Consider the following 23534-nt stretch of genomic DNA (forward strand, 5'->3'; position numbering starts at 1 on the left):
CACAGACTTGTGTAATGTGAAACAGCCTGTAATATAGTGATTCCTTGCCTGACAAGTCTGTGGTCGTGAAGGCAGCGGATTACTATCAGACTGTCACATAAGACTTCGCATAAAGATAGATTAGTAATGAGCGGATAAATGGAAAAAAAAAAAAAAAACACTTTAAAAAAGAGGGATTTTTGGTTCTTACCGTAAAATCTCTTTCTTGGAGCCTTCATTGGGGACACAGGTAACCATGGGTGTATGCTGCGGTCACTAGGAGGCTGACACTATGCAAATAAAGAAGTAACTCCTCCCCGGCAGTATTCACCCTCCGATAGGCACCAGGCAACTTAGTTGGTGCAAAAGCACTAGTAGGAACAGGTAATATAAAACTCAACCTATGTACCAACCCACAACAACGGCCCGTTGGCCAACACGGTACAACTTCAAGGGAGGGTGCTGTGTCCCCCAATGAAGGCTCCAAGAAAGATTTTACGGTAAGAACCAAAAATCCCTCTTTCTTTCTCGCTTCATTGGGGGACACAGGTAACCATGGGACGTCCAAAAGCAGTCCCTAGGGCGGGATATTCAGCAGAAAAAGAGGAGTTAGGTCGGCCGGTCAGAAACCGCCACCTGTAGTATCCTCCTACCCAGGCTCGCGTCCGCAGAAGCCTGAGTATGCACCTTGTAGAATTTGACAAAGGTGTGAATGGATGATCACGTTGCGGCCTTGCAAACCTGTGAGGCCGAAGCTTGGTGACGAACTGCCCAGGAAGCTCCCACAGCCCGGGTAGAGTGAGCCTTCACCCCCGAAGGAGGCCGTTTGTTTTGGACATGGCATGCCTCCAGAACCGCCGAACGGATCCAACGAGCAATTGTGGACTTGGAGGCGGGGAGCCCCTTTCGCCGCCCTTCCGAGATGATGAACAGAGGATCAGCCTGACGAAAAAAGGCAGTTCTGGATCTGGATAGCCCTGATCACATCCAACTTGTGAAAGGATTTCTCCAAGGGATGAACTGGGGAAGGGCACAAGGAAGGGAGGACAATGTCCTCATTGATGTGAAAAGCCGAAACCACCTTTGGTAGAAAGGAAGGAACCGGACGAAGAACCACTTTGTCCCGATGCAGGACTAGAAAGGGAGAACGACAGGATAATGCCACCAGCTCCGATTCTCTTCTAATGGAGGTGATGGCGACCAAAAAGGCTACCTTCCAGGATAGAAGCGAGAAAGAAATGTCCTGAATCGGTTCAAAGGGCGCACGCTGGAGAGCGTCCAACATGAGGTTGAGATCCCAAGGCTCGACAGGAGGACGATAAGGGGGAGCTATATGAGCGACTCCCTGGATGAAGGTCCTCACCTGAGGCAGGGAGGCCAGGTCCCTTTGAAAAAGAATGGACAGAGCGGAAATCTGACCCTTCAAGGTGCTAAGGGAAAGACCCGAATCTAGACCCGCTTGAAGGAAACTGAGAAGGGATGGAAGGGAAAAGGTCATAGGAAACAGACTGTTGTCCTGACACCAACGGAAAAAGGCGAAGGTCCGGAAGATCCGGAAGCCTCCACGGAACGTCCGATAGCATGTTCACGAGTTCCGCATACCAGTCCCTGCGAGGCCAATGTGGAGCTATTAAGAGTACGGGAACCCCTTCTGTCTTGATCTTTTTTACGACCCTTGGAATCAAGGGGAGGGGTGGGAACAGATAGGGCATCTGGAACTGGATCCACGAGATCACGAGATCGTCGCATCCGACGGCCCTCGGATCCCGAGATCTGGAGACGTACAGGGGAACCTTGTGGTTTGCCTGGGAAGCCATCAAGTTGACGTCTGGGACGCCCCACCGCTGGCAAATCTGGCTGAAGACTGCGGGAAGAAGAGACCACTCGCCCGCCACGATGCCCTGGCGACTTAGAAAGTCGGCTTCCCAATTGTCCACCCCTGGTATGTGGACGGTTGACAGAGAGGGAACGTGACCCTCCGCCTAACGCAGAATTTTCGCCACGACTTGCCTGCTGCGAGTCCCTCCCTGATGGTTTATGTATGCCACGGCTGTGGCGTTGTCTGACTGAATGCGGACCGGCTTTCCCGAGAGGAGGGACTCCCAGCGGATGAGGGCTAGGAAGATGGCTTTGATTTCCAAGCGGTTGATAGGGAGGCACGCCTCCTGAGCAGTCCAGCGGCCCTGGGCCGTGAGGTGGAGAAAAGCCGCTCCCCAACCTTGGAGACTGGCGTCGGTGGTGATCACCTGCCAGCGGGGAGGGAGAAATGATCTCCAGCGCAGAATGGAGGTGGACAGCGTCCACCAAGAGAGAGACTGTTTCACCCTGGGCGAGAGGCGTAACGGGTGATCCAGGGAAAGTGGGTTCCTGTCCCAGGCAGACAGAAGAGCCAGCTGGAGGGGACGAGAGTGGAACTGAGCAAAGGGGACCGATTCCATGGAAGTGACCATTTTCCCCAGAACCCTCATGGCGAGGCGGAGAGACAGAGGATTCGGGCTCTTTAGAGCTCTGACCCCCCGGCGAAGAGAAAGGAACTTCTCTTTGGGGAGAAAGACCTGAGCCTGAGAGGTATCAAATTCCATGCCCAGGAACTCCAGATGTTGAGTTGGAATCAGAGAAGACTTCTGGTCATTGATTATCCAGCCGAGGCGAAGAAGCGAGTCCAGAGTAAGATGGAGGCTCTGGCTGCAATCCCGATAGGATGGATCCTTGATCAAGAGGTCATCGAGGTATGGGATTACCAGAATCCCCTTCGAACGAAGAATGGCCATGACCTTCGTAAAGACCCTGGGCGCAGAAGCCAGACCGAAGGGGAGGGCCGTGAATTGATAATGATGACCCCAGATCGCTAACCGAAGGAATCTCTGATGTCGTACGCAAATAGGAACGTGAAGGTACGCATCTCGGATATCCACGGAACACAGAAACTCTCCCTGTTCCATGGACGCGACCACCGAGCGTAGAGATTCAATCCTGAATCGCCGAATCCGGAGATGGCGGTTCAGCTGCTTGAGATCCAAAATTGGACGGAGAGAGCAGTCTTTTTTTTGGAACCACGAACAGGTTTGAGTAAAAACCCGAAAACCGCTCGCGAGAAGGCACCGGAACTACGACTCCTGAGGCGAGGAGCGAATCGACGGCCTGGAGAAGTCCTGAGAGGTGGGAGGGCTGTTTGGGAAAACGAGAGAGCAGGAAACGTCTTCCTGGGGGCGATGAAAATTCTATCTTGTAGCCTGACGTGACGATGTCCCTGACCCAGGCATCGTCGACTACAGATAGCCAAACCTCTGAGAACAGAAGAAGCCGGCCTCCCACCCTGGATGGATTTCCAAGTGGGGACGATCCGCCATTTATTAGAAAACCTGTGGCCCCGAGATCCGGATGGTTTTGCGGGGTGGCTCTTAGCCCTCCAGCGTAGTGGAGGCCTGAAAGAAAGTTTTCTTCGGTCTCCTAGCGAGGAAGAACGGTCCTGGTTGGGGTTTCCTGAGGAGGTGAAGGACCGAAAAGGACGAAAGGACTGGGGGCCCCTCCTTTTGAAGGGACGTTTCGGCTTGGACTGGGGTAAGGAGGTACTCTTACCCCCTGTAGCGTCCGAGATCATTTGATCCAGCTGCGTGCCGAAGAGTCTAGAACCCTGGAAGGGCAGACCAGTGAGAGATTTCTTAGAAGCGGGGTCAGCGTTCCACGCTTTTAGCCAGAGAATCCGGCGAATGGCTACAATGTTGCTATTAGCCCTGGTGGAGCAGGCCGCTGCAGCAAGGGAGGCATTTATGAGGTATTTTCCCGCAAGGGAAATCTGATCCGCCAAATCAGACAGTTCCTCAGCAGGAGCAGAGGCCAAAATGCCCCTGCACAGGGTCTTGGCCCAGGCTGACACAGCCTTGGCTACCCAAGACGAGGCGAAACTAGGGCAAAGGGAAGCTACGGAAGCCTCAAAGGACGATTTTGCTAGTGCCTCGATCTGTCTGTCTGTTAAGGGAAGTCGCGTAGTGGCAAAGGCCGGAGTGGGGTCGGACATAGGTTGATATTACCTTGTCCAGGAGAGGAGAAGTACTGCCGGTAGGAGTTGAGCCCGAGAGAGCAGTAGCGCTGAGCCTGCTGAAGGACAGCGACAGCGGAACCGCAGAAGTCTGCCTGTGTTCCCCGAGAAACCGTGGAGAGTCGACGCTGACAGGGAGCAGGAAGCCACAGAAAGAGCGCATAGACAGCGCGACGCTGTGGGCGTGCACCGGCGCCGAAGGGGGGAAGCATGAGGAACGCCCCCAAGAGCGCTAAAAAACTCCCAGCCGCAATAATGCCGGCCGCCACAAGAGGGCGCGCAAGCGCCGAAAAGGAGAAAAAAAAAAAAATGGCGGGCGAGTGCGCCCGCAGGTTTGAATAAAGCGGAGGGAAAAACCAGCGATTTCTGTGCCTTATGACTATGTTTCTGCGGCGATCAGTGTATCCCGGCGCTGCAGCCCACTCCCCTATCAAGAGGAGGCCCTGGAAAGAACTAGGAGATCGCTTGCCGGGCCAGGGGGGGGGGGGGGGGGGGGGGGGTGTTCCACTGTTGCTTGAAGACTCCCTACCTGGAGATGAGGAACACATCAGGATCCCTGGTGAAGTAGAGGGTCCTTGAAGAAGTCCTCCTTCCCGCGCCACGAACTCCGGCGCAGAAGACGGCGTCGACCCCTAACCAGGGGGAGAGGGTCACTGGAAGTGACTGCAGTCTTCCTCTCAGCCCTCTCCGAGGAGAGGGATGAGGAGGGGAAAACGGGCAGGACTGGCCACCGAGGAAAGGTCACCCTGAACACCCGAATGGGTGACAGGGGACAAAGTCCTGCCCAGCGGGTCCGAGAGGGTGTGATGTGGGTGATACCACACTGCTCTCTCGGTCGCTCAAAAGTAGGGAAAACAGGGTGAGAAAAAACTGCACCCTGTTACCCTGAAGAAAAAAGTCTGAAAAAGACACAACAAATTAATAATAATAATAAACACAACAAAACCCTGTAAAAGAAATGCGGATCTGGGGTTAGATCCAGGTCCGCCTCCTACAGACACTAAGCAAAAACTGAGTTGCCTGGTGCCTGTCGGAGGGTGTATACTGCCGGGGAGGAGCTACTACTTCTTTATTTGCATAGTGTCAGCCTCCTAGTGACAGCAGCATATACCCATGGTTACCTGTGTCCCCCAATGAAGCGAGAAAGAAAGAGAATCCCCTTTACACCACCAAATGACATTATTTAACATTTCTCCCACATTTTACATAACCCTAACGAAAAACTTGATGATTTTAATTTAAGAAACTACAAATAAGATTTCAATGGTCATCCAGTGCACAAGTTTTTGCCCTCTTCCATCACCTTCACATATGGGATCCATTACAGGATCTTTAAAATCTGACAGTCTGTGTCGCAGCAAAGAATAAACAGGAAAATTGTTACCTTCATGATTGGCAAGAGGTCTTCTACTTTATGGACCTTTTCTAATGCATCTTTGACTTCTGAAAGACCTCTTGGATTGTTGGCACTAAAATAGAACAAATTTGCAAATAATTTAAATTTTCTAATAAATTAAAAAGGACACCATATTCTACCATGAAGGGAATATTGCCAACACTTAAAATATTTAAAAGGGAACCAACAACAATATTGCTTATAGCTTAAATCCAGTTTTTGTGTTAAAAGTCTTCTAATTTTTACTGGGGAAAAAAATTTAAAGAACTCCTGAAATTTTTACATTGGCCACTTGGGCTATTTTTTTCTTTTTACAATAAATCCATATCTACATTAGTGACAATGAACAGACCTCTGACCCTATCTTTACTCCACGTGTCCAAAAATCATTGTGAAGGGAGAGGAAGTTGTGAAATTGCCTGCGGTGATTGGTGGATACTGTGTTATCAATAGTCAAAACAGGTGTGACCTGTCATTGTAACCCCTGATTTGATAAGGAGTCTAAAAAGACCCAGTGAAAAATGCAAGATTACTATTTTTTTTTTTTTTAACCACACCCCTACCTACCATCCAAAAACACAAAAACATACCACCACAAGAAAACCCATTGCCACTTGCTGATTTAATTTTTTTTTTAATACATGTAATATAAACAGTGGATTTAAACAATATATCATTTTCCGAGGATAGCTTCTCTTTAACACTTATAACTATAAGATTCCAAAGGCTGACAAGCACAAATGAAATATTTACCTGTGATATATCATTATCCGATTCTTTATAAAACTGAGTATCTTCTCAAAATATTCCAGATATCGCATATTGATAACCTGACCACTGTGAAAATTATGAATATGAATTAATGGTTTACATAAGACTGTCAAACCTACTTGTCTTTTAAAAGTTAGAAGCTATGGAGGCCTTTGACATGGAAAAATGATTTTTACAAGCTAGTACAATTTTATTAGCCAACTTTCAGTCTGCCATCTTCAGTTGTTTTATTAAATTTTTAGAACCCATTTATGAATTCTGCAGCCCGATCCAAGTTTCAGGTCATTTTCTTGTTGAGAGTATCTCTTTCTGTAATATAGGCTGGACATGAGGTCTGTCTGTATCCACAATTAGCTAACATAGTAAGTATATCAGCACAGCTTCTATCCTGCACTTATTTCCTCCTATTCTGAAACCTGTTTTCTCTGCCCGCCCTAAGATCCTCTCCATGCAGTGGAGTTCAGTGCACAACCCTCTCCTTCCTGCTGCAATCCTTTAACACAGAGAAAAGAGAGAGGAAGTGGAGAGAACGGGAGTTTTAAAAGGTTTGGCAACTTTTTTTTGCCAAAGCACTCACCTAGAGTTCTAGACCTTCTGCACAAGCTTTATGGTTAATATATTTATTATAAAAGATCAATATGTGTACCTTATCCCACAATGAGTAGTATAGGAAAAACAAATTACAATTTATTTATTTTTTTTTTTTTAAATGCTTTCGTTTCAGAATTTATACTGTGGAAGTAAATTAACAATAAAAATGTTAAAAATTTTAAAGTGTAACAAGGATTTGCACGGCACATTATTAAGATTGTTAAACCTATATTTACAAATTTAATTTCATATTTATAACACTAGAGCAGTATTATTTAGAAACTTCATTAAACTGTCCCCCAAAACCGGGCCAATCATCAAAGCTAAGAAATGCTGAAAGAACAGATATCATGATACCTGTGCATGAACCACGCTGCGGTCAGCATTGTCCTGTACAAGCACCATTAACATATTCGAAAAGTGTTACTATAATGAAATATGATCTATTAAACTTATGCAGTGAGAATGTGATAATGTCCTTGTGGAATATTGGAAGTGAAACACACCTGCTCAGAATACAGTGCCAAAATCCGTACCTGACCGAGACCTAAGAGGTCAGACAACTACAAGCTTCAGCCATTGATATGACCGCTTTACTTCAGCCTATAGCTGGCTGATGTAAAATAGTACACGGTAGTACATTATTTCGATAGTACAAAGAGAATATATAGTTTTTGTACTATCCAAATCACCATAAAGGAGGGAATGAAAAAAATGTATTCCTTTCTAAAAGTCTATCAACAGTTTATGTGGATTTATATAAAAAAAACCTATGCTTGGACTGACAAATCTGAGACCATTTCTCAAAAACAAATTTTAATATTTCATTTTCACCTATGAAATAACAGCCATACGGAATAGTAAAAATATAAAGTAATAAAATAATGATAATAAAATCATTAACCCCTTCCCACTGCATGCATTCTGGGCCTTAACTCCTTCCCAATACCTAGAGTGTGAAAGTATCGAGCGGACTCAGGAGCCGAGCATGCACCATACTTTGCAGATGCTCCCCGTGTTAGGCCAGGTTCACACTGCGTTAAGTGCAGTCCGTTCAACGCATGTGCTAAACGGACTGCACAACGCAAGTGCCTTTTAAAGATCTCGTTCTGCGCTAGCGGTGACGGACCCCGAAACGCTGCAGACTGCATCCGAGGGTCCATCACAGAATGATGACATCACTAACGCATGCCGATTATGACATGCATTAGCGTTGCGCTACATAATGACAGTCAACTAATGCGTTAACGCATCCGTTACATAGCGTTAGTGGCGCTATGTAACGGATGCCGTCAGCACATTGCCACTGATGCAATGTGAACCCGGCCTTACACAGCCAACATCTGCCTGCAACAGCAGCAATTAGAGCTGATCACTGTTCTATACCCCCTGTAAGTGTAGCTATTAATCTCTTACAGCGGCATTTCTAGCGCACGGTGAGCATTTCCATGCGTCCATGAGGCTCCCATGATGTGATCGTAGGGTGCTTCACATTGCCCGACAAATGCCACGTGCCTAACAAGTTGGTACTCTTGTGAAGCCCAGCAACAAGTCATTTTTACATAAAATGAACCCCGTAAAAACAAAACCCCAACTCTATGGAGGAATTGCAGTTTATTCTCGATTTCACCATGCTTGGAAACATTACAACTCATCCCCCCCAAAATAAGCCCTCATATAACTAGTTGGAGCACCCAAAAAAGAAGTTATAGCTCTAGGACGAAGGGGAGGAAAAAAATAATAATTCCAAAAACAAAAACTTCGCTGACTGGCTAAGTTGGGTTAAAAAAAAATAAAGGAACTACATAAACATAATATATATTAACATTTCTGTATTTTTTTAAGGGGATTCAAAAATCACAGGTAAGAGGAGATGCGGAGAGCACAGTCCTGTGTCATAACATTGGCTTGTCACAGCTGTCACCTCTGTTGGCATGCCCATCACACCCTCCATCTATGACATGACTAAGATGACAGCTGGGGTATGGCGATTTTAGCGCTTTCATTCTATAGCACTGATCTCAATTTTGACATAGTGGAATAAAGCCCGTTGATGACCACCATTAAAAAGGTGAATCAGATGTCATCAATGGGTTTCATTGATTTCCTATTCCCAATTCCGCTGCAATCAATATCAAAACAAAGTGAATGACCTATTGAGATACTAGAAAAGAGGACAACCCTGGTACGATTTAATGAACCTCCAGAAGAAATGACCTTTTAGGCCAAATCTATAGGCGTGGTAAACCAATAAGCTGCCATTCTAGCAGGTCTGTATTCGGAGGCTTGGCACTTACCGGATGAGATTGATGTGGTTATTGAATCCTCGAATGAGACTCTGCGTTGGCATTTGGTCTAACCAAAGCACTGGCTGGTCCGGGTCAGCAATCCTGCCAGTGAAAAAGCGCAGATTCGTCAACTACCTATAAGATGTAGGTTGTGGTCTATAGAGAAGAGTTTTTTTCAATAATTTAATGGTTCATTTTTACAATATCAGCAAGTACAGCAAGAATAAAGAGGCAGCATAACATTATACAAACACTAAAGAGACATTTAGAGGATGAACTCCAAATTATCATCAGAATCAATGCTTTTACCCATGAACACATTCTTATCTCAGCCAGAGGGAGAAATATATTTTGGGATATGAGGTGGAGGCTGGCGCTCATGTTATCCTCATGCCTGAAGGCGGTTAGTAATGATTACATGAACTGTTTCTGATGTTGCACATTGATAGATATAGAAACAACACTGCTTCGGGGGATCTAATAGCGGAATTACAAATTGTCACATTTGTGTAGCAAAATATTATGGAATCTTGTTTGTAAACTGTATCACTAATCGGTTGTTGTGTAGTGCCATCTAGTGGCGGATTTATTAATTCTCAGGAATAATACTAGCCTATCCGTCAGATATGTGAATGAGCATCGGCCTGCCTTCTCTAATTGCTTTTAAAGGGTTTTATAAGCCAGTACACTGCACATCTTCATTACACAATTCATAATTTTTTTTAGTTTGGCTTTAAGGAAAAAAAAAAACACAACAAAAAAAAACAAAACATAGCCATGATCATTCTGTGCACACGGAAGTATGGTCGGCTGGTTGTTTAAGAGCATAGATTGTGTCGTCTGAACCAGTCATAAAATTTAAATTTTTTTATTTTTGTTTAACGTTCTACCAGAAAATGTTCTAACATAGCATATAGAATGCGTGAGAGACCTTCCAAAAAGGAATATAATATAAACTTGCTGCATATATTTTTGTATATATAGAATTTTAAATTACTTTAATGTATTATTAAATCTATATTTTGTATATATTTAAATATAATAATGCAAGAGATAGAGAAGACAATTTCCACAATTCCATTAATAGACACAAAAAGCAAATGGCGACCCATAAATGCGGACCAAAACAACTGATGTTAGGGGGAATGGAAGTGTCATTGCTCAAATTGAGGTCAAACTGCTGATTAGTTGGACATTTAGAATATTCATGACTTCAGGAACGGACGATGACAGCAAATATTGCTAGTTGGATAAAGTCTACACCTTCTGCAGAAGACAATGTACTGATGGCAGTATTGAGGTAACAAGTGGACTTTGATCAATCTTAAAAGGCAATTATTAGAAAACCTTAATAAACACAGTTCAATAAAATATATATATTTATTAATAATAATAAAAAAATAATGTCATTTGTGTCCACTTTCCACATATTTCCAAATACTTTATTTAAAAAGGAGGAAGAAGAGCAATGTCTCTCCAATGTCAGCCTTTCAGATCAATCTTTCACTTATTCACCATAGGACCCAACAGTCAGTTTACAAAACAAGTAGTAATGACGCCAGCGATGCTATTTAGTCTGTTATGCAAGATCCATTCCAGACTGCCCAGGGAGTGTTTGAGGGATAGAGTGGCATAATAATATAATAAAACTACAAAGCTTTAGATAAATACAACCAAATGTATCAGTCAATATGCAGCATTGCATGGCCTATGTAGGGACCCCCATGCTTGGACTGATGGTGGCTCTCCTGTCCTGAACGAACAGTCTCGTACAACATGAGACACGTGGTCGGTGCAGGCATTGTGGTCCGTACAACGGCAGTGAAACACGGTGGAATGGATATCGCCTAATGGTTTGGACTCTGAGAATTCATATGTAGTTTGATAGAACATTTAGTTTCTGGTCATTTATACCTTCTCCATTTAACAGCAATGTCAAACATATCTCTCCACTGCATGAGCCTGGTTTTCCCATGTAGTCGCACTTTCGAGTTCGTCCACGTCTTCTGGACAGCTTGCATGACTTCCAGAGCCGCTAACCCCATAGCTAGAACAACAACACATAGATCAATAGTTTCCCAGGGCGACAGGAGAAAAGGTTTCCGCGCTTCCATCTATTCACTTTGAGTGTTAGAGGTTAATGGAATGGGACAGAATGTAGTGATAAAATAAGTGTTTGAGACTTAAAGGGAACGGCCATGTCCAACAATGCTATTAACCTGCAGATACAGGTTTACAGAGGTTGTCCAGTCTAAAACTACAAGTTTGTAGTCACTCAATCTGACTAGATAGGAGCAGCGTCGCTCACTGCAAGTGTTTCTGGCCTCGCTCAATACAGTCTAGTCGGAATATGCCCAGGGTATGCCTATTACATACTTATAGTCAATGACCGCCGCTTCTGGGACCGAAACTGAAGAATCATAATTGTAGTTTTTCTCTGGACATCCCCTTTAATCTGCCTGTTAATACAGTTATGAAGGGTCTGGCTGCTGTACTGGGAGAAAATTAACTTTATTTTTTTTCTTTCAATCATGCAGGTTTATAGCGTTAATAGACATGACAGGTTCCCTGTAAAGGAGTGAACATCAAGGAGCTGGTGCAGTCACTCCCGTCTGCTTCTTTCACTGCCATTGTTGGGGAGATCTTCAGGACGCTGGCAGTAAAAGAAGCTGTAGAGAATGATTGCAATGCCAGAGGCCTAATGATATCCCTAATCAATGCCAGATGCCTAATGAGATCCCTAATCAATGCCAGTCGCCTAATGAGATCCCTAATCAATGCCAGCCACCTAATGAGATCCCTAATCAATGCCAGATGCCTACTGATATCCCTAATCAATGCCAGACGCCTACTGATATCCCTAATCAATGCCAGATGCCTAATGAGATCCCTAATCAATGCCAGATGCCTACTGATATCCCTAATCAATGCCAGACGCCTAATGATCTCCCTAATCAATGCCAGACGCCTACTGAGATCCCTAATCAATGCCAGACGCCTAATGATATCCCTAATCAATGCCAGACGCCTAATGATCTCCCTAATCAATGCCCGACGCCTAATGATCTCCCTAATCAATGCCAGACGCCTAATGATCTCCCTAATCAATGCCAGATGCCTAATGATCTCCCTAATCAATGCCAGACGCCTACTGAGATCCCTAATCAATGCCAGACGCCTAATGATATCCCTAATCAATGTCAGACGCCTAATCATCTCCCTAATCAATGCCAGACGCCTACTGAGATCCCTAATCAATGCCAGACGCCTAATGATATCCCTAATCAATGCCAGACGCCTAATGATATCCCTAATCAATGCCAGACGCCTAATGATATCCCTAATCAATGCCAGACGCCTAATGATATCCCTAATCAATGCCAGATGCCTAATGATATCCCTAATCAATGGCAGACGCCTAATGATATCCCTAATCAATGGCAGATACCTAATGAGATCCCTAATCAATGCCAGACACCTACTGATATCCCTAATCAATGCCAGAGGCCTAATGATCTCCCTAATCAATGCCAGACGCCTAATGATCTCCCTAATCAATGCCAGACGCCTAATGATATCCCTAATCAATGCCAGAGGCCTAATGATATCCCTAATCAATGCCAGACGCCTAATGATCTCCCTAATCAATGCCAGACGCCTAATGATATCCCTAATCAATGGCAGATGCCTAATGATCTCCCTAATCAATGCCAGACGCCTAATGATCTCCCTAATCAATGCCAGACGCCTAATGATATCCCTAATCAATGGCAGACGCCTAATGATATCCCTAATCAATGCCAGATGCCTAATGATATCCCTAATCAATGCCAGAGGCCTAATGATATCCCTAATCAATGGCAGACGCCTAATGATATCCCTAATCAATGGCAGACGCCTAATGATCTCCCTAATCAATGGCAGACGCCTAATGAGATCCCTAATCAATGCCAGACGCCTAATGACATCCCTAATCAATGGCAGACGCCTAATGACATCCCTAATCAATGCCAGACGCCTAATGACATCCCTAATCAATGCCAGACAACTAATGATCTCCCTAATCAATGCCTAATAGCTAATGATCTCCCTAATCAATGGCAGGCACCTAATGACATCCCTAATCAATGGCAGGCACCTAATGATCTCCCTAATCAATGGCAGGCACCGCTGCGCCGGCTCCTTGATGACGTTCCATTGGAGAATCAACAGGGCATGCTGCGATGCTGAAATGGAAAGTCATTGGAAAGTAGAGAAACGGACAGGAGGATTTGTTGTATAGAAGGAACAGTTGGGAAATAAAAAATGTGGTGAACTGAGTAGAATAGAAACTTTTATGCATTTTCAATTTATATTATGATAAAACTTTTCAGAAAATGACCCATTGTTTAAATCAGATTTTACCGTATATTAAATGTATTTGTTTTAATTTTTCTGATCAACATCGGTATAAAAAAAATGCAAATCTTGCAATTTTCACACTGGCCGGCCACTGGGGCCATTTTAGACTAATTCTTCCCATATCAAGAAATCCACTTGTATAGTACATGACACAGATCTTTTGTACTGAGGTACTGTATCTAATGAGCATGTGTATAAGGTACGGACGGACTGGTGACATCGCCTGTCGTGATTAGTAGATCAGTTGTGAGACTGCTAAAAAGTATTTCGTAAAGAACAAAAATGTGAGTCTAAGGGCTGTCCCACACGTCCAGATAATTCCGGTACCGGAATAAATCGGTACCGGAGTTATCCGTGTCCGTGTGCCTGGGAACTCACGGAGGCCATACCTGCGGCACACGTGTGCCGCCCGTATGGCGAGTGGGTACCACACGGAGCGTGTGGTACCCACGCTGCATGGTGCTGAAGCTGCTGAAGCTGCGATTCATATCCTCTCTGCAGTAACGTTTGCTGCAGAGAAAATATGAAGAATAGTGTTAAAAATAAAGATTTAGGTGTCCGACGCCCCCCCACTCCCTGTGCGCCCCCCCACCCCCTGTGCGCCCCCCCGCTGGTCAGAAAATACTTACCCGGGTCCCCCGTCGGCTGTCGCTCCTTCTTGGTCTTGCCGCGGCTTCTCCTGCATGCGGTCACGTGGGCCCGATCATTTACAGTCATGAATATGTGGCTCCACCTCCCATAGGGGCGGAGCCGACTATTCATGATTGTAATTGATCGGCCCCACGTGACCGCATACAGTAGGAGGCGCGGCCAGACCAGAAAAGGCCTAAGGCCGGTTTCACACGTCAGTGGCTCCGGTACGTGAGGTGACAGTTTCCTCACGTACCGGAGACACTGACACACGTAGACCCATAAAAATCAATGCATCTGTTCAGATGTCATTGATTTTTTGCGGACCGTGTGCGGACCGTGTCTCCGTGTGCCAAACACGGAGACATGTCAGTGTTCGTGGGAGCGCACGTTTTACACGGACCTAATAGAGTCAATGGGTCCGCGTAAAACACGGACATTCTCCGTCTGGGGTCCGTGTGCGTGCCGGAGACAGCGCTACAGTAAGCGCTGTCCCCCCCACATGGTGCTGAAGCCGGTATTCATATCTTCCCTGTAGCAGCGTTTGCTATAGAGAAAATATGAAGAATAGTGTTAAAAATAAAGATTTAGGTGTCCGCCGCCCTCCCACCCCCTGTGCGCCCCCCCGCTGGTCAGAAAATACTTACTCGCTCCTTCCTGGTCTGGCCGCGCCTCCTACTGTATGCGGTCACGTGGGGCCGATCAATTACAATCATGAATAGTCGGCTCCGCCCCTATGGGAGGTGGAGCCACATATTCATGACTGTAAATGATCGGGCCCACGTGACCGCATGCAGGAGAAGCCGCGGCAAGACCAAGAAGGAGCGACAGCCGACGGGGGACCCGGGTAAGTATTTTCTGACCAGCGGGGGGGCGCACAGGGGGTGGGGGGGCGGCGGACACCTAAATCTTTATTTTTAACACTATTCTTCATATTTTCTCTGCAGCAAACGTTACTGCAGAGAGGATATGAATCGCAGCTTCAGCAGCTTCAGCACCATGCAGAGTGGGTACCACACGCTCCGTGTGGTACCCACTCGCCATACGGGCGGCACACGTGTGCCGCAGGTATGGCCTCCGTGAGTTCCCAGGCACACGGACACGGATAACTCCGGTACCGATTTATTCCGGTACCGGAATTATCTGGACGTGTGGGACAGCCCTAAGACAGCCCTAGTGGTCAGTGTGAAAACTGATTTTTTTTTTTCTTTTTTGAAATACAGATGGTGATTTGAAAAAAAAAAAAACATTGTCAATATGTTTTAAAAAATACATTTAAACAAAAAAAAAATCTGATTTAAACAATAGGTCATTTTCTTATGTGACATTCCCTTTATAAAGAAACAAAAAGCTTATGAAGGTTAGAAAGAATGAAGTGGAAAAAAATAAAATGTTTAAAAAGGTATAGAAGTGTAAAACATGGGTCACACTCCCGAGTTCTGACCCAGATGACACTTGATTTGAAATTACAGCCTTTCGATAACGCTTAGAATCCCCAGTTATGCTGCTGAAGGCAAGCAGAATACTCTACTGCCAGGATTCCCCACAGATTACATTGGGGGTCACAGCAGGGGGAAAGTTTGTGATTAGCGTAGGGAACCTTCTAACAAATAGGAACTTACCAAGCAAACAACCCCATTAGTTGGCCACACTTAGAGATTGTCCACTACTTTATCATTAATGACCAATGTCTGTTCGGTCGAGGCCCGACACCTGGCACCCCTGCTGATCAGCTGTTCTAATCACTTCAATAGGAGGTGGATGTGCAGTACTCTGCCGCGGCCACTATCAGAAGATGGCGCTGCTCCGCAATTGAGCAGCTTTGACGGTCAGCCGCTGACGCCAAGTACAGATGATCGGCTGGGGTGACGGGTGTCGGGCCCCAATCCATAAGAGATTGATGACCTATCTTAAGGATAGATAATCAATGATAAAGTAGTGGACATCTTTAAGAAATTTATCAGATGAACACGGATTTGCATGTTGCGTCGAATGCAATATGATGAATTTTGTTGTGGTCAAAACGACGCATGCGGAGGCATCCGCATACATCCCCATGGCCTGCGTACCCAATGTTAAAGATAGGGTACGTAGGACGCATGCCGACGTAGGAGGAGCTGAAGGAAGAGGTGCGGCAGTGGGCGGGGCTTCACAGAGGAAGAAGGATTTCATCCGCAGCCCTGCCGAACGCTAGTGTGAAACTAGCATAACATCTGGCCGCTGCGGCTGTACGCAGCGTCCAATCCGCAGCGTTTCCTGACCGTGGAAACATACCCTTATTCGTTACCCTCAGATTATGAGCAGAGTGGCGCGGCTCATACTCTATTGCCACTATATTCAAAGTTCTTCTCACCAGAGTCACATGGAGAAGAACACACCACAAGGACCTCACTATTCTGGATCATGGTTCCTCAATGGTGGGACTTAGTCATTAGAAACCCATCACATAGGTTAATAATTACTGTATAAAAAACCCTACAGCGCTTCTCATTCTCATCCTCTCACGTTAACCTCATGTCTGCACTCTTGTAACTTGACATGCATGTTCTTCACAACCATTGGCAATGTCAGATATTTCCTAATCCGGATACTCCATTTCCCATCACATAAAGCTGCGTTTCTACATTACCTCTGTGGATTCTCTTGTTCGGCAGAAATCCAGACGTCTCATATTGCATTAAGGTTCCTAATCGATCTGACACACAAATAAGTTCTTGGATTTCTAATTTGTAGCTTTCAAAGTTTTGTGGTAAAACATCCCTAAAAACGATAGAAATTGAAGTTAGTGTTGTGGCTTTTTTAATCCCTTTAATCTCATTTTTGCAGGCAGCTGGACCAGGGAAAGATGTGGACGGCTCTATACAGCTTGACCACTCAGACTATTGATGGTCAGGACATTAGAGGAAGGCCTGGTATCTTCACATTATTGGATCCAAGGAAAGTGAAGGCTACATAACTTAATTGTCTTGCAAGACTCTAATCATTTGTATCTTAACTAGTCCCACACCTCAAACTTTTAATTGTCAATCTTCAGTCTGTCTAAATAGTTGGCCATCTTGCCTACATCAGCTATTCAACCAGATTTTTCCCTCATTCCCTTTGCTCATTAAAAGCCGTCCAGTTGTTATTAATATTCAGTGCATCTTCTGTAATCCTGCGTGAGGATCAGACCATGTAGGGCCAAGGCAGTGATGTTGGCAGGTGGCCACAACATAACCCAAGAATAGTTATTTGCAGACCCGCTCTTCAGGCAAACAAGGAAATCTGCTCCAAACAGATCAAAGGACAATATAAAGCTATCCTGCTAAACTTACAGAAAAGGGTCAAATGCACACAAATGTTTAACCATTTCCCTGCTTTATGTAAATTAAGGGTAAGTTCACACAGGGTGTTTTTGCTGCTTTCTTTTCTGCAGCAAAACCTGATCTTCTTGGCAGGAAAGAAGCTGCTTCAAAAACGCAGGTTTTGTTGTGTTTTTGGTGCGTTTTTTGTTGCGTATTAGGTGCGTTTTTGGTGCGTTTTTTTTGCTGCACTTTTTTTCCTCTTTGTCTATGCTTATATATCCTAGAATTTTCAGCAGCAAAAACGCAGCAAATAATGATACCTGCGTTTTTGCTGCGATTTTTCAACACCCATTCAAGTCAATGGGTGAAAAACACTGAAAAAACAGCAAAAACGCTGAAAGAAGTGACATGCTCTATGTCCAAAAAACGCAGCAAAGCACAAAATACTGATGACACAAAAAAACAATGTGTGTGCATGAGATTTCTGAAATCTCATAGGATTTGCTGGTACTGTAAAAAGCAGCTGAAAATTAGCACTAAGAGTGTGTTCAGCAAACTTTAAGGGTATGTGCACACGTTCAGGATTTTTCGCGTTTTTTCGCAATAAAAACGCATAAAAAAACGCATACATATGCATCCTATCATTTAGAATGCATTCCGCAATTTTTGTGCACACGATGTGTTTTTTTTCCGCAAAAAAAACGCATCACGGTAAAAAAAGCAGCATGTTCATTAATTTTGCAGATTTTTTTGCGGTTTTCCAGCTATTTAATGCATTGGGAAAGCTTCGGAAAAAAATGCGAAAAAAGCGCGCAAAAAATGAGTAAAAACGCATGCGGATTTCTGGCAGAAATGTCCGGTTTTTGTCAGGAAATTCCTGCAAGAAATCCTGAACGTGTGCACATACCCTAAAAAGTAGATATCATCTCATATGTAATCCTGCTCAGATTGCCTGGACTGACATTGTTTCATGATGATGCGGCGAGTATCGGCAGCATTTCTAGGCAATATCTGTACATGTGACAGGCTGCCTATAAGCATGGGATAAGGGCTCTGGGACTGAATATAGCAGCAGAAAAACCATGAAATACACTAAATGGAGTAAATGTCAAAGGTGGTTGAACTAGATTAAAGGGAATCGAACTAGATTAAAGGGAATCTGTCATCAGGTCTTTGGCACCCAACCTGAGAGCGGCATAATGTAGAGGCAGAGACCCAGATTTCAGCGATGTGTTACTTACTGGGCTGCTCGCTGTAGTTTTGATAAAGAAATTATTACTAGATGACAAGTAACCCTGCTGACATGTAGTCCTTCATATTCATGAGCTCGGTGTAACCCCACCAACACCACTGATTGGCAGCTTTCTGCCTATGCGCAGTATAGAGAAAGCTGCCAATCAGTGGTGTGGGCTGGGTTATACAGAGCTCAGCATTCAGGGAACTGGTGGATCAAACAGTGATAAAACAGTGGCTTTATCAAAATGACCACAAGAACCCCAGTAATCAGTACATCCCTGGAATCAGGGTCTCTGTCCTTATATCATACTGCTTTCAGATGGAGCAGCGAAAACCTGGTGACAGATTCCCTTTAATAGCGGTATTCTGCAGGATCATGGCTAAGGCAATAAGTGATATGGGACCTCCTGCTACACGCATCTAAACTGTGGGTCCAGAAATATCAGACTGTACCTCGCGTTACATGCAGCTACTCTCAAATCAGTCTTTGAAAGTGGTGTCCTCAAGTTTGAAAATCAGACCCTATCCAAAGGATGGGGGATAGGTTTCCAATCATTGGAGGTCCCACCAACATGGCTCCCACCAATCCTAAGAGCGCACTACCTTCTCAGTAATTCTAATCGGAGCACAAAGATCAGCTATGCGCAGAACTCCGCAATCTACAACACTCCCATAAAGAATGAATGGAGAAGTAGAGTGCATGAGCCACCTCTACTCCATTCAGCAGGGGCTCTTCAGATGGTGGGGGCCACGGCGGTCAGACCCCAAAAGTTACAGAAGTTATCCCCTTTCCCATTGATGGGGTATAACGTTTAAACTTGAGAACACCCCTTTAAAAGGAAAGGGTCATTTGCATTATAAGCCAGGCAATCAACTCTGCTAGTGTTCAGAGACGTTCCCAAGTGATAACAGAAGAACATACTACTGTTATATTAAAAGGATCAGTTTGGGAGGAACACCTCCATTAAAGTGGAGTCAGTGGTCTTACCTTAACACATTCTGCTGCACTTCAAAGTAAAATAAGAAGCAAAAGTAACTTAAGAAACACAAGGCATTTACTTTATGTGAGGTTGTAGTCCCGGCTGCTCCTCATAATCCTCAATGAGAAAGGGGAGATTTTTTGCCCAATGATCCTTGAAATTTCCAGGCAGATCAGCATCAATATTATATTCTGTGACTGGAGTATCCAGATGGGAGTGCAAGTAACGGGAGTATTCTGTAAAAAAGAGGGATCAAGTACAAGCACTTCTGTATTATGTTGTTATACAGTTACTTGAAAAATTAAATCTATAATTCCTATTTCATGAAATTACAGAACAGCTCCGTTTAGGGAAACTTTATAGTGGCAAAAGCAAGATGTCTTAATGTAATTCAAGTGAATCATAACCAGGTTATTGCTATCCCATCTGAGAAAAGCATAATGTAGGGGCAGAGACCATGATTCCAGCAACGTTTCACTTTCCAGGCTGCTTGTTGACATTTTGATAAAATCAGTTGCAGATCTACCAGTTCTCTGTCTCTGCATGCTGAGCTCTGTACAACCCCAACCACACCACTGATTAGAAGCTTCCTACCCACTGTATAAAGGCCAGATAGGTTATGGTTGAACCTCAGCTCTACAGATTCTGATGAGGTGTACCTGGCTAGCTCTGCATATAACCAGGCAAGGTGTTCACTTTATTCAGTCTACTGGGGGAGGCTGCCCAGAGTGGATTGTATTGGAGCGTAAGAGAGAGAGACAAGCCAGAATCTCTCTGAAAAGAGACTGCACAGGCCGTGTGCACCAAACTACAAGTATCAGTGGTTGCCATGGACAGTAGCAGATTTGTTTGACCGGATTGGAGCCAGATCAGCCGTGTTTGAGGAGCCAGCATCTGTACTATTTAACAAGTGCCTGGACAAGTCTAGGGATTTGCTTATGGTTTTGTTTTGGAGTTGTGCAACCTGTGGAAATAAACATAAACCCTGCTGTAACTAAATAAGTAAATAGCAAAAGTGCATTTAAATAACATTAGTAACACAGTTTTTGATAAAAAGTAGCATAAAAGCCATCTCACAGTCTGCAAGGTGACCCTGATCGGGACGGTCCTACACTGTCTAATATTAAAAACCTTACCATGTGTCAGAGTTGACCTCAGCGTGTGAATAAGGGCAGACAAAGGACAGGGTCCCGACCTGTGGACAGATGCCCTTGGCCTCCCTTCCTTGAAATTACATTTGAAAGCTTCCCAAGGCTGGTGTCCACAGGTCGGGACCCGGTCCTTTGTCTGCCCTTATTCACACGCGGAGGTCAACTCTGACACATGGTAAGGTTTTTAATATTAGACAGTGTAGGACCGTCCCGATCAGGGTCACCTTGCCGAAGGTGGGATGGCTTTTATGTTATTTGTTTTTATCAAAAAAGTGTTAATTAGGACCATATGTTGTTATTTAAATGCACTTTTGCAATTTACTTATTTAGTTACAGCAGGGTTTATGTTTATTTTGCTTTTGGTGGGTTTTATATGCTTTATAGCCAATATGAACATGCGTTTATACGCTGCATGTGTACCAACTTAAACCAAGCTCATTTTTGTGTTTATTTTTCTGTGGAAATAAACATCACATTGTTTTGACCCAAGAATACAGTGACTGTGCGAACGCTGCCTAATGCCTACCTGAGAGTGTGAGACCCACTCTGTGTACAGTGTACACAGAAAGCAGTCACTCAGTGGTGGGGGCGGGTTATACAGAGCTCATGAATATGGGGGACTACTTGGCAGCAGGTTTACTGGTCCTCTAGTGATAATCTACTGATGATAAAACAATGATTTTTATCAAAACTACACAAGCAGCCAAGTAAATAACACAAAATCAGGGTCTCTGTCTCTACATTATGCTGCTCTCAAATTAGGCATCAAAAACATGGTGAGATTCCCTCAAGGCTATGTGCACACGTTCAGGATTTCTTGCAGAAAATTCCTGAGAAAAACCTGACATTTTCTGCAAGAAATCTGCATGCGTTTTTGCCGCTTTTTTGGTGCGTTTTTTTCCGGACATTTCCCAATGCATTATATAGTGGGAAATCCGCAAAAAAACCCCGCAAAATTAATGAACATGCTGCGTTTTTTACCGCAATGCGTTTTTTTCGCGGAAAAAATGCATCATGTGCACAAAAATTGCGGAATTCATTCTAAATGATGGGATGCATATTGTATGCTGTTTTTTTGCGGTTTTATAGCGTGTTTTTCGCGAAAAAAAAAAACGCGAAAAATCAGCAACGTGTGCACACAGCCTTAAAAGCAAAAAATGTAAAAAGAAAATTAAATCCTATAAAGACAATAGAGTCACTATTATGATGAAGAGCGAGCTTGGGGATTGGTTCATAAAAGGTTTCCAACATATGACCCTCCAGAAAGATAACTACTGTTTAACGGATATGTAGATTGACTCCCTTCTTACCTCCACGCAAAAAAAACATATATTTTTTTTAATCATATCTATTCTTTTATAATTTTTATCAATGCAATCAATTTCTTATAATCTGGCACTTATTCAGGGCTTACAATACAAGAAATAAATAATTTTTAGATCAGGCAAGTGAGCAGAGTAAACACTTAAGACCACTTGACTAAAATGAAACATTTTGTGCTAGATATCAATCTTATGTTGCCCTCTATATATTTGTTTTATACTCTTTCTCTGCTGTCCAGTAATGCAGAACATTTATAGCGATGCACCATATAAAAAGTAATATGGAACAAGCCATAGTTCTGATGACGCTTACCTCTCAGGTACTTCACCTTTAAATATTCCTGGCTTGCTTTCTGACCAGGCATTGGGTCATTTAACATAACTTTGGTCTGAGCTTTAATTCCTTCATAAAAGTGTCCCATAGAAACATGGCTGAGCCCTTTCATGTACTGGCACACTTCATTGTACGGCTCCAGCTGAAGACATCTCTATAAATAGGAAAAAGGTGGTAAAAAAATGTTTAAAATACATAATGAACATTGTAGCATTCTTGATTAATAAATTAGCAGACTACCAGCTTTCTTCTAATACCCCACTATATGGTCACAGATTAGCTCTAAAGAAACCTACTGTAATTCCTTCAGCCTAGCACAGGAGGACTTAGGAAAAGTGGAAATAGTGAAGGTTGAAGATGTTCCAACTTTGTTGGACTGCACAGACATAAAAGGTTTTCATTAGAAAACACAAGGAAAAAAGTGCTGCGTCCAGATCTTCTTTCCTAGATACAATCTCGGGAATCTACAGATACAATGAAGATATAAAACCTTCAACACACAACTTTATACCGGTGTGTTATGTTTACAGGCCAATAACATTTTTATCAGTATCTTTTAAAGTTGTGCATTAACAGTTAAGTCCTAGGAGTTATTTATCTTACTTTATCTATAGATTCCGGAGATTGTACTTACATGAATATATCTTTATACTATTACTCTGGTTAGGCATTAGGACATCCAGTCCCAACATTATTGGTGTGGGCTTGAGATACATTTGTGTCTAGATTTTATTGTGCAAATAACTTCTTCAGAGGTACAGAGCAGGGACTCTAGTGCCACCAGTGAAAAGTAGCAATCTTAAAACTCAATGTTAACCCTTTAAAAATGGGCCTGGTCTTATGATTTTGGGAAAACAACCCAACCAGAAGCTCCAGTTGCAAGCATGCGTTTTAGGGTTTTTGTCTCAGCATGGTAAAACAGGAGAATTGGATGGCTGGGAAGCTGTGAACATGGGATCTAAGGTGTACAGTTTATTGTAGTGTGCCATGTAATGCTCCCCTGAAAAATTACATATGCAAAAAGCATTTGCACAGAGGAAGAGAACAGAAGCGCCAACTTGGCACTCTCCACATGGAGAAACTTCACCCCTTAGATCACCTGTCAAAAGCATCTCAAATCTAAAACAAAATC

The 23534-nt window shown here is 43.9% G+C and overlaps 1 protein-coding gene across 4 annotated transcripts in view; it reads right to left on the minus strand.

The window, feature by feature from the left end:
- TTC13 (tetratricopeptide repeat domain 13) overlaps positions 1 to 23534 on the minus strand; it is a 141751-nt gene that overhangs the window by 34624 nt on the left and 83593 nt on the right. For all 4 annotated transcript variants that reach the window (XR_013221076.1, XM_077283043.1, XM_077283042.1 and 1 more), the window contains 7 exons: positions 22382 to 22556; positions 19675 to 19831; positions 16725 to 16855; positions 10979 to 11111; positions 9074 to 9166; positions 6168 to 6251; positions 5403 to 5487 (listed from right to left, as the gene is read on the minus strand). Coding sequence is in view for 3 of the 4 variants with exons in the window: in XM_077283043.1 (XP_077139158.1) it covers positions 5403 to 5487; positions 6168 to 6251; positions 9074 to 9166; positions 10979 to 11111; positions 16725 to 16855; positions 19675 to 19831; positions 22382 to 22556 (858 nt within the window). In the remaining variant the exon portion in view is untranslated. The remainder of the gene's footprint in view (positions 1 to 5402; positions 5488 to 6167; positions 6252 to 9073; positions 9167 to 10978; positions 11112 to 16724; positions 16856 to 19674; positions 19832 to 22381; positions 22557 to 23534) is intronic.

The sequence above is a fragment of the Ranitomeya variabilis genome, chromosome 2 (genome assembly GCF_051348905.1).
Source record: "Ranitomeya variabilis isolate aRanVar5 chromosome 2, aRanVar5.hap1, whole genome shotgun sequence".
NCBI lineage: Eukaryota > Metazoa > Chordata > Amphibia > Anura > Dendrobatidae > Ranitomeya > Ranitomeya variabilis.